This window comes from Lithobates pipiens, unplaced genomic scaffold (genome assembly GCF_037356315.1).
Source record: "Lithobates pipiens isolate NorthernLeopardFrog02 unplaced genomic scaffold, aLitPip1_a1.2 Scaffold_18, whole genome shotgun sequence".
NCBI lineage: Eukaryota > Metazoa > Chordata > Amphibia > Anura > Ranidae > Lithobates > Lithobates pipiens.
Window position 1 is genome coordinate 590,517,933 of NW_027507758.1, and position 12,425 is coordinate 590,530,357.

The 12,425-nt window shown below is 46.5% G+C and overlaps 1 protein-coding gene across 1 annotated transcript; it reads right to left on the reverse strand.

Annotated features, from left to right (window-relative positions):
• Positions 1-5,943: 5,943 nt before the first annotated feature.
• LOC143989143 (olfactory receptor 10C1-like) lies at positions 5,944-11,879 on the reverse strand. The gene has a single exon (XM_077489170.1). The coding sequence runs from the start codon at positions 10,075-10,077 to the stop codon at positions 9,142-9,144; it is 936 nt and encodes a 311-aa protein (XP_077345296.1). The 5' UTR covers positions 10,078-11,879; the 3' UTR covers positions 5,944-9,141.
• Between the last annotated feature and the right edge of the window lie 546 nt (positions 11,880-12,425).

Genomic DNA, 12,425 nt, shown 5'->3' on the forward strand with positions numbered 1-12,425 from the left:
ACACACACACACAGTCCATAATACAAAATACAAGTTCACCCAGTGCAGAGACAGAACTTCAAAGTGGGATTAGGGATGAGCCGAACACCCTCCAGTTTGGTTCGCACCAGAACATACCGAACAGGCAAATAATTTGGCAGAATACACGAAGACCGTTAAAGCCTATGGGACACGAACACGAATAATCAAAAGTGCTCATTTTAAAGGCTTATATGCAAGTTATTGTCTTAAAAGGTGTATGGGGACATGTATCAATGTATTTTTTTTTTTTAAAACACCTGTTTTTTTCGGGAGCAGTGATTTTTTTTTAATGCTTAAAGTGAAACAATAAAAATTAAGCAGTCCTTTAAATATCATACCTGGGGGGTGTATATAGTATACCTGTAAAGTGGCGCATTTTTCCCGTGTTTAGAACAGTACCACAGCAAATTGACATTTCTAAAGGAAAATTTTTTATTTAAAACTGATCGTGGCTGTAATGAATTGTCAGGTCTTGGCAATATACAGTAGATAAAAATCATTGAAAAAAAAGAGCATGGGATCCCCCCAGTCCATTATCAGGCCCTTTGGGTTGTGTATGAATATTAAGGGGAACCCTGAACCAAAATTAAAATAACATTGTATGGGGGTCCCCCTAAAATCCATTCCAGGCCCCTGGTCTGATATGAAAATTAAGGGGAACCCTGTGCCAAATAAAAAAAAATGGCGTAGGCATTCCCCCAAAATCCATACCAGACTCTTTAGGTCTGGTATAGATTTTAAGGGGAACCGTGCCCCAAAATAAAAAAAGGCATATGGGTCCCCCAAAATCCATACCAGACCCTTATCTGAGCACGCAACCTGGCAGGCCAGAGGAAAAGAGGGGGGACAAGGGAGCACCCCCCTTCTGAACCATACCAGGCCACATGCCCTCAACATGGGAAGGGTGCTTTGGTGTAGCCCTTGCCACCCATAACCCTTGCCCTGTGGTTGTGGGGGTCTGCGGGTGGGGTGCTTATTGGAATCTGGAAGCCACCTTTAACAATGGGACCCCCAGATCCTGGCCTCCACCTGTGTTAAATGGTGACGGGGTACAAATGTACCCCTACCATTTCACAAAAAAGTGTCAAAATAAAACAGACACAGCTTGGGACAGCTTTATTAAAAAATAAAAATATCCCACGATGTCCATTCATCATCTTAGCCCTTGTACACACAGTCGGACATTCTGACAACAAAATCCGTTGGATTTTGTCTGATGGATTTTGTCCGAAACTTGTGTTGCATACAGACGGTCGAACAAAGTTGTCGGAAAATCCGATCGTACGGAACGTGATGACATAATTTCGTAACGACGGGACTACGTTCAGGCTAGTAGCCAATAGCTTTGGTCTAGGAATTTAATCTGAGCATGCGTGGCACTTTGTCCAATCGGAATTCTCTACACACAATCGGACAAAGTCCGATCGGATCATGTTGTCGGAAAGTTTTATAGCCCAGCTCTAAAACTTTGTAGGTCAGATATTCCGACGGAAACAGTCCGATGGAGCCCACACACGGTCGGATTACCTGACAACACGGTCCAATCGGACATTTTCCGTCGGAATGTCCGGCCGTGTGTACAAGGGCTTATACGGCTACTTTAACCGATTGGAATTAATATTGAGGAGAGCTCGGTGTGGTTCCCTGTGACAGTCTATCTAGATTTCCCTTATACATGATTGTTTGATCTCACTTAACACTGAGATCTTATGCTCTGGTAAGCGGCTTTAATTACTCATTGGTGGAGGTGCTGCATTGGATTCCTGTCTACATGCAGATGCGTGGATGTCAGTTTTTCACTTCACTTTGGACGACTTATTACTATTTTGGCTTGTCACCGTTTAAGGGATTTGAGTGGACTATTATTTCTTTCCCTTTCTTTTTATGTTTATTTATTAAATGAAATTTATTCCTATTATTTATGTATTTGTTTAAAGCGGGAGTCCACCGGGACTCCGCGTTTTTTTTTTTTTTTTAAAGCCAGCAGCTACAAATACTGCAGCTGCTGACTTTTAAAATAGTGACACTTACCTGTCCAGCGCACCCGCGATGTCGGCACCCAAAGCCGATCTCTATTTCGTCTGTCGGGTCCTGCCGCCACCATCTTGGGTATGGGAATCAGGAAATGGAGCCTTTCGGCTTCATTTCCCGGTTCCCTACTGCGCATGCGCGAATCGCGCTGTGCAATAAGGACGCTCCCCGCTGCCTCTGGGATCTGTGTGTTTCCCAGCAGGCAGCGGGGCACTTGCGGGAAGGGGCGGGCACTTGCGGAAAGGGGCGTAAGTTACGCCCCTTTCCGCAGAGAGCTATCCCGGAAGTAACTGCAGGGTAACTTTAGGGTGGACCTCCGCTTTAAATTACAAAGTGATTCAATATTCCTTTGAATTTTCATCCATTATATATATTTATTTTTATTCATCAATTTTTGATGAGGTACACTTGTTGAGGTTGGCTCACGTGATTGGTCATTAGTGTTGCAGTTTTTCTTGTTTTTTTTCACTTTGGATTTTATTTAATTTTTATATATAAACCATCAATTTATTATCAACTTATATTTTTTGAATTTAATCATGCACTGTAATTAATTTATTCACATATTTCAGTCACTGATTATTTATATTTTTTACTTATATGAACCTTTGTGGTTGGGGGTATAGTTTATTCAATATTTAGCCAGGCCATTTGTCCTTGGCTTCTCAAGTTCTTTAGATTTATTTAGCGCAGCTCACTATTGCACATAGTTATTATTATTGGAGTATTACGATTAGAGTATTAGGCCGCGTACACACGCGCGGACTGTTTGCCCAACCTTGTTCGTCAAACAGTTTCGGCAAACAGTCCGCTCAAAATTTGCATGAGCGGACTTGCCCACACACGAGCGGACTGTTTCAACGAACTGTTTGCCAAACAGTCCGCTCAACTTTTGAAATGAACGGACTCGCCCACGTAAGGCGGAGGCAAATCCGCCCATTTCGAGCGCGTGTACAGGTAGGCGGGGCCCGCGAAGGAGACGTCGCGGGCTCCGCCGCCTGGAATGGGCTTAAAGGGGAACCCCAACGCCGAAAAAAATCGGCGTGGGGGTTCCCCCAAAGTCCACACCAGACCCTTGTCCGAGCACGCTACCCGGCCGGCCAGGAAAGGGGGGCGAGCGAGCGCGCCCCCCCTCCTGAGCCGTACCAGGCCGCGTGCCCTCAACATGGGGGGGTGCCTTGGGGAAGGGGGGGCCGCGCGGCCCCCCCACCCCAAAGCACCTTGTCCCCATGTTGATGAGGACAAGGGCCTCTTCCCGACAACCCTGGCCGTTGGTTGTCGGGGTCTGCGGGCGGGGGGCTTATCGGAATCCGGGAGCCCCCTTTAAGAAGGGGGCCCCCGGATACCGGCCCCCCACCCTATGTGAATGAGTATGGGGTACAATGTACCCCTACCCATTCACCTGTGAAATAAAGTACAAAAAAAAACACAACACAGGGGAAAAAATATTTTATTGCACAGCTCCGGGGGTCTTCCGTCTTCGGGGGTCTTCTCGCCGGACTCATGGTATATGTCACATGGGTTGGTCACATGGTGACCCCACCCCCTTACGATGTCATAGTCCCCATGTGACATCAACCCATGTGACCAACCCATGTGACATATACCATGTGACCCCGCCCCATTGTCACTATATAAGTGACCGGACAGCGCGGCTCTGGCATTCCGGCCGGAGGGAGCGACGTGTCAACATCGCCTGGAGAAGAAGAAGAAGAACAAGAAGAAGAACAAGAACGGAAGGCGGCGACAGCGACAGCGGCGACAGAAGACCGGGCCACCGCCTGTAAAAGAGCTACAAGAAGGCGCGGTGGCCCGGCAGAAGAACCGAAGGCGGCGACAGAAGAACGGAAGGCAGCGGCGACAGAAGACCGGGCCACCGCCTGTAAAAGAGCTACAAGAAGGCGCGGTGGCCCGGCAGAAGAACCGAAGAGGGGGACAAGACCCCCGAAGTCGGGAGAAGAGGCCGGCGGCGGGGAGGAAGAAAGCCGGACTCCTCCGCTAGTAAAAGAGCTACACACACATAGCGGAGGAGTCCGGCGAGAAGACCCCCGAAGACGGAAGACCCCCGGAGCTGTGCAATAAAATATTTTTTCCCCTGTGTTGTGTTTTTTTTTGTACTTTATTTCACAGGTGAATGGGTAGGGGTACATTGTACCCCATACTCATTCACATAGGGTGGGGGGCCGGTATCCGGGGGCCCCCTTCTTAAAGGGGGCTCCCGGATTCCGATAAGCCCCCCGCCTGCAGACCCCGACAACCAACGCCCAGGGTTGTCGGGAAGAGGCCCTTGTCCTCATCAACATGGGGACAAGGTGCTTTGGGGTGGGGGGGCCGCGCGGCCCCCCCTTCCCCAAGGCACCCCCCCATGTTGAGGGCACGCGGCCTGGTACGGCTCAGGAGGGGGGGCGCGCTCGCTCGCCCCCCTTTCCTGGCCGGCCGGGTAGCGTGCTCGGACAAGGGTCTGGTGTGGACTTTGGGGGAACCCCCACGCCGATTTTTTTCGGCGTTGGGGTTCCCCTTTAAGCCCATTCCAGGCGGCGGAGCCCGCGACGTCTCCTTCGCGGGCCCCGCCTACCTGTACACGCCGGAATGCCAGAGCCGCGCTGTGCGGTCACTTATATAGTGACAATGGGGCGGGGTCACATGGTATATGTCACATGGGTTGGTCACATGGTGACCCCGCCCCCTTACGATGTCATAGTCCCCATATGACATCAACCCATGTGACCAACCCATGTGACATATACCATGTGACCCCGCCCCATTGTCACTATATAAGTGACCGCACAGCGCGGCTCTGGCATTCCGGCCGGAGGGAGCGACGTGTCAACATCGCCTGGAGAAGAAGAAGAAGAACAAGAAGAAGAACAAGAACGGAAGGCGGCGACAGCGACAGCGGCGACAGAAGACCGGGCCACCGCCTGTAAAAGAGCTACAAGAAGGCGCGGTGGCCCGGCAGAAGAACCGAAGGCGGCGACAGAAGAACGGAAGGCAGCGGCGACAGAAGACCGGGCCACCGCCTGTAAAAGAGCTACAAGAAGGCGCGGTGGCCCGGCAGAAGAACCGAAGAGGGGGACAAGACCCCCGAAGTCGGGAGAAGAGGCCGGCGGCGGGGAGGAAGAAAGCCGGACTCCTCCGCTAGTAAAAGAGCTACACACACATAGCGGAGGAGTCCGGCGAGAAGACCCCCGAAGACGGAAGACCCCCGGAGCTGTGCAATAAAATATTTTTTCCCCTGTGTTGTGTTTTTTTTTGTACTTTATTTCACAGGTGAATGGGTAGGGGTACATTGTACCCCATACTCATTCACATAGGGTGGGGGGCCGGTATCCGGGGGCCCCCTTCTTAAAGGGGGCTCCCGGATTCCGATAAGCCCCCCGCCCGCAGACCCCGACAACCAACGGCCAGGGTTGTCGGGAAGAGGCCCTTGTCCTCATCAACATGGGGACAAGGTGCTTTGGGGTGGGGGGGCCGCGCGGCCCCCCCTTCCCCAAGGCACCCCCCATGTTGAGGGCACGCGGCCTGGTACGGCTCAGGAGGGGGGGCGCGCTCGCTCGCCCCCCTTTCCTGGCCGGCCGGGTAGCGTGCTCGGACAAGGGTCTGGTGTGGACTTTGGGGGAACCCCCACGCCGATTTTTTTCGGCGTTGGGGTTCCCCTTTAAGCCCATTCCAGGCGGCGGAGCCCGCGACGTCTCCTTCGCGGGCCCCGCCTACCTGTACACGCGCTCGAAATGGGCGGACTTTCCGAGCGGGAACAGTCCGCTCATTTCGAAAGTACAGCGGACAGGCCCACACACGGGCGGACTGTTCGCTCAAACACAGTTTCAGCGGACAGTTTTTCGGAATTTCCGAAAGACTTTGTCCGTCCAACTGTCCGCTGAAACTGTCCGCTGAAAGCCCACACACGAGCGGACTGTCCGCCCAAACACTGTTCAGCGGACAAGGTTGGGCGAACAGTCCGCCCGTGTGTACGCGGCCTTAGAGTTGCTGCTTATAGGGCATTTTTATTTTGAATAGCGCAGTTTACTTTTTTTTACCACTTCATCACCTTTGACAGTTCTTATATAACTGAATTGTATGGATTTCAGGGGGACCCCCACACAATGTGTTTTACATTTTGATTCTGGTTTCCCCTTAATATTCATACCAGACCCAAAGGGCCTGGTAATGGACTGGGGGGGATCCCATGCTATTTTTTTCAATGAGTTTTATCTATATTGCCAAGTCCCAACAATTTATTATATCCACGATCAGTTTTAAATGACAATTTTTCCTTTAGAAATGTCATTTTGCTGTGGTACTGTTCTAAACATGGGGAAACTGTGCCACTTTACAGGCATATTATAGACACCCCCCAGGCAAGATATTTTAAGGAATATTTCATTTTTATTGTTTCACTTTAAGCATTAAAAAAATCACTTTCCCAAAAAAACTGAAGTTTAAAAAAAAAAATTTGCATTAATACATGCACCCTGGGGCAGGACCCGGCTCCCCAAACATTTTTTTTATGAAAATAACTTGCATATAGGCCTTTAAAATTAGCACTTTTGATTTTTCATTATAGTGTTCCATAGACTTTAACGGTGTTCCAAATCTGCCCCAAACACTGCATATTGTTCAGTGTTTTCAGAACATCCCAACAACCAAAATTCGTCCCGAACTTATGCTCGGGCCAAACCGTTCACCCATCCCTATTAAGGATGTCTTTAAATTACTAACCCAAAAAACACACTTTTGGAGCATGCCCAGAAACATCCAAGTGCTGTTCACACACAAAAAGCACAAAAAAAAACAAAGTCCCTGAGCATGCCCAGACCAACCCAAATGCAGATAGCACAAAATAAGCCACCCCCCACATCCAAAATTAAGCACATCATCCAGCATGTCGTTATTTAGGGTTAAGAAAAACAAAGGTGGAAAAAAGTACTAGACTGCATCAAAAATGCACTGAAAACATATCATAAACGCACTGGAACGCATCAAAAATGTACATGCAGAAAAGCATCTGGAACACATCTGAACTGCGTTTCTATGGAGTGAACTAGACCTAAAGCTAGTAACTTGGGGGTTACTCTGTCTGTAAAGTGGTACATCTGTAGCATGTATGCAAAATGCTGCTTCAAAGATGTACGGCTTTAAAGAAAACGTACAAATCGACATTGCAGCTGCAAGATTTTAACCCAAAACCAAAAATAGCCTGTCCCCCCCCAATACATACAAGGTCATTTGGGTCTGTAAAGACTTAAAATGAGAACCCCCATGTGAAAAATACCACCCCAAAATATAAAAATATTGTGCCCCTCCCCCACACTAACAAACCCCTAGCCAAACACACAGCAAGCCAGCCCATGAAAGGGGGCATATGCTTGAGGGCAGGAGGGGCTCGGGCACACCAAAAGTCAACCACCTTGCTCCCATATTCAGGGGGACAAGGGCCTTTTCCACACAACCCTAGCCTGAGATTTTGGGGGGCAGAAGACAAAGAGCTTTACAAAATGTGGAAAGCTCCTTTAAACTAGTGGGTACTAGGTGCTTTGTGGTTGGCATTGGGCTGAGCCCAACATGCCCCAAAGGCAGACAGCTATGTTTTGTGCATGTAGCCTTGTATGGTTCAGGAGGGGGTTGGGCAATCGCTCTTCTCGTCCCTTTCCTAGCTGGCCCTGTTGTATGCTCTGAAAAAAGATGTGGTTTGGATTGGTGAAGGCAGCTCACAGCCTTTTGAGAATGGAGTGGAGTGTGGAGTTCCCCTTTAAAAGCAAAAGCTAGCCCATGGAAATCCAAGGGGTTAAAGGGGGAGACAAGAGCATTGGAGAATGGAGTGTGAAGTTCCCCTTTAAAAGCAAAAATTAGCCCAAGGAAATCATATGCATTAGAGGGGGAGGGTTAAATGCCCTTTTAAGAGGAGCTAGAGGATCAAGAGTCTGTTTACTTAATTTTAACAATGTCTCATGTTGGCAACGTAACATGCTAACAAGACCTGTGTGCAAATATTAAAAAAAAAAATACATAAAGGTGAACCAGCGTAAACAAAAAATTGTCAAGTTCAGAGTTGTGCCCGTTCAACCCAGGCAATTGCATTTGCGTTGCTTGACATTTACTAAGATTTTGGCTGCGTGGTGAACAAACGCATGCGCAGTGCTTAAATTTATCTCACTCAGTTCTAAACATACTTGCGGGCACAGTAGGCTTTCTCTGAAGAAGTTACTTTCTCATTCCATTTTGAGCATATCTGTTACTTGGGCAGTTGTTACTAAACTTCCTCATATCACCCCACATCACCCCATAATATTGGCACCTCCATCTTCTGTTAATATTGAATTGAAGATGCCATGCGTCATGTCCATAGTTCATTCTCGCCGTGCACTGAGATCGCTATAGTAAATTTAAATTAGCGCTCTGTTACTAGCGCAAATATGAAATTGTACATTGCGCCTTGGCGTGCGCCTCTACTGATGGTGAAAACGTTTCGGAATTCAGCCCAATTGTATTACACTGTGGCAGATATCCTGCCATCTTCAGTTGTCACTATGCTTTTAACTTATTGTCTATGAGACACAGTGACAGTGGAAGCAATGAAGGTTTGTATGTAAAGAAACCTTGTGTAATCACATGATCTAAAAAATAAATATTTGTTTCTGATTATGCCATGCCATATTACACACAATCAGACTTTTCAACGGACTTGGTCCGGTGGACTGGAATCCGTAGGACAATTCGATTGTGTGTGGGCTCCAGCTGACTTTTTCTTCCCAAAAGTCAGACGGACCTAGAAATAAAACATGTTTCAAATCCGGTCGTCTGTGTGCTAGTCCGACGGACTAAAACCAACGCTAGAGCAGCTATTGGCTGCTGGCTATGAACTTCCTTATTCTACGTCATCACATTCGAATCTGTCTGACTTTTGTAGTAATTGTGTGTGGGCAAGTCCCTCGTTTGAAAGTCTGGCGGACCTCCGCTGCATAGTCCGTTGGATAGTCCACCGGACCAAGTCCGTCGCAAAGTCTGATCATGTGTATGCGGCATTAGTGTTCAGATGTTCCTATTTTAGGTCTGATGAATGAACAGCTGTCAAACGGTTTATTCGGTTTGTCACCTTAGCACAATTGTACACCTTGCTAACTGTCCAAGAGCCTTTTGCACATCTTTATTTCTTAGGCTGTAGATGAAAGGGTTTAACATTGGTGTAACAATTGTATAGAACACCGACACTATCTTGTCTGTCACTCCAGTATCTGAATTCCTTGGTCTCATGTACATGAATATAGATGTTCCATAGAAGATGGTCACCACGATAACATGGGATATGCATTTGGAGAAGGCTTTGCATCGCCCAGAAGGGAGTTTAACAATGATTAAGAAAATGTTTATATATGAAAACAGGACGAGGCACAAGGGAATTAGAAGCAACATGAACCCACCAACCAAAGTTAAGATTATGTCCACTGAGATGTCCCCACAAGATACTTGAAGTAAGGATGGGGCTTCACAAAAGAAATGGTTGATGGTGATATGTCCACAGAACTTTAAATGGCATACAAAATATATATCAAAGCAGGCTATGCTACTACCAACCATCCAAGACAAGCCAATCATCCTGGTACAGGAGATTGTATTTATAATAACATTGTAACGCAAGGGATTACAGATAGCTACATATCGATCATAGGCCATGAAAGCCAATAGTATACACTCTGTCTCGCCTACAAAAAGATAGAAGTAAACTTGAAGAACACAACCAGTATAAGAAATTGTTTTTGCTGACCAAACAATGTTTAGTAGTATCTTGGGCACAATGATTGATGTATAGCAGATGTCCAAAATGGACAGATTAATAAGAAATAAATACATAGGTTTGTGTAAATGGTTGTCTGTTTTGACGGCCACTATAAGGAGAATGTTCCCGGTCAGAGTGGTCATGTAGACAAATGAGAATATCTGGAACAGCCATGATTGTATGGTGGGATTGTCTGAAAATCCGAGTAGAATAAATTCTATTACTGCACTTTGGTTCTCAACTGGCCACATTCTTCTAATAATAGTTGTTGGCCTACAGCTGACCACTTTGTGGAATTAAGAAGAAAATAAGAAAGTTTTATATGAGGGAAAACTTCAGTCTGAAGATAAAGCACCAGTAAACCTCCATCAGGTTATGTCCATTTTATAGACACAAAAAGCAAACAGTTATTCTTATGACAGTGGCCATAAAGAAAAAAAAAGTAGACCAAATATTACATAGAACTCCAACAAGTACATATATGAATAAAAACCATAAATGTATTGTTACAAACTTTAAAAAAGAAGAGAAAACACTCAAACATATCATAAAAGAATGCACATAGAAGATTATAAATAAAATGTAACAGATTCTGTCAACTTGTTTCACCAAAATGGCTTCATCAAGACATTGAAGCTAATCTGTACAGAATTGGACCATAAGTAATACTGGAATGTTTTATTAGGACAGCAATTATAAAAAAACTGCAAGTTAAGAAATACCATGTAAAATATAAAATTATATTTGCAGAAGATAACACCAACTTTGTAGAATTCAACACCAACTCCAAATAACATTTTCATAGAAAATCTATTAAAAATAAAGCAAATTCTACTTAAATAATAATACAATCATTTTTAAATAGCTTTTATATTATTATTTATTATTATTATACAGGGTATATATATCGCCGAAAGTTTACGCAGCACTTTACAACATTAGGGCAGACAGTACAATTACAATACAATTCAATACAGGGGTAAATCAGAGAGCCCTGCTTGTTAGAGCTTACAATCTAGGAGGGAGGGTCAAGTTATTAAAAAGGGTAATAGCTGTGGGGGATGAGCCAATGGAGAAAATAGTGCAGTTGTTAGATGGAGGCAGGATAGGCTTCTCTGAAGAGGAAAGTTTTCAGGGATCGCCTAAAAGTGGATAAATTTGGAGACAATCTGACAGATTGGGGTAGTGTCATAAACCATGAAACAGACAAAAGCGTAGTCAAGCATAGTAGGAGTCCTGTAGCCAGATCGGGTAGTCAGCCAGTCCAAAGTTCATTAACCAGATCGGGTAATAAGCCAGGCTGGAAGTCAGGGATCCAAGGAGAGCAACCGCAAGCAGGATAAGAAGCCAGGTGGGATGTCAGCAAGCCAGTCTTGAAACAAACAGCAGGAGATGGTTCCCTGTGATGTGACCAACATGAAGGCAAAACAAAAGTGAGATGGAAGGCTTTAAATAGGCAGGTCAGACGAGTATCATCGGGAATAGCTGGTAACTGTGGAAAGAGAAGAGAGCTGGCAATTAGCCGACAGCTGAGCGGCCAGCCCAGAGGAGGAAGGTCTAAACCAGCCCTGACAGTACCCCCCCCCCCCATGACCCCTCTCCCTCGGAGGGCCACCGGGCTTGAGGGGAAAACGTCTATGGAACTTGTGGAGGAGGACAGGGGCATGTACGTCAGAGGATGAAACCCAGAAGCGTTCCTCCGAACTGTACCCCTTCCAATGCACCAGGTACTGTATGTGCCCACGGAACCTACGGGAGTCAACAATGGATTGTACCTCATACTCCTCATGGTTCTCAACCTGAATAGGGTGGGGACATGGCACAGAGGTGGTAAATCGGTTACAGACCAACGGTTTCAATAAGGAGACATGAAACACATTTGAGATGTGCATACTAGAAGGAAGGTCCAACGTGTAAGCTACTGGTTTAATCCTGCTAAGGATACGGAAAGGCCCAATAAACTGAGGTGCAAACTTCAGTGAGGGAACACGAAGCCGGAGGTTGCGAGATGACAGCCAAAACCTGTCCCCAACTTGGAAGGAAGGCGCAGGCAGGCGTCTGCGGTCAGCATGGAATCTGTACCTATCAATAGCATAACGCAAAGCCTCCTGGACTTGTACCCAAGTAGAACGAAGACCATGGAGATGCTCCTCTAACGCAGGAATACTCTGCGGAACAAACGATTCAGACAACATGGAAGGTTGGAAACCATAATTCACCATAAATGGAGACAATCGGGAGGCAGAATTCAAGGCACTGTTGTGAGCAAACTCTGCCCAAGGTAATAGGTCAGACCAGTTGTTATGATGGTCAGAAATATAGCAACTTAGGAATTTCTCCAAGGAATGATTGGCTCGTTCTGCAGCCCCATTAGACTGCGGGTTATACGCAGAGGAGAAAACAAACTGAATTTACAACTGTGCACAAAAGGCTCGCCATAACTGGGACACAAACTGACTACCCCTGTCTGAGACAATCACCTTGGGTAGCCCATGTAAGCAAAAGATCTCCTGAGCAAAAATGTAAGCCAGTTCCTTAGAGGTGGGCAACTTCTTAAGTGGAATACAATGACACATCTTTGAGAACTGGTCAACCACCA

Excerpts from the sequence above, each read along its gene's own strand:
- LOC143989143 (XM_077489170.1), bottom strand. The coding sequence starts at position 10,077 with ATGTGGCCAGTTGAGAACCAAAGTGCAGTAATAGAATTTATTCTACTC.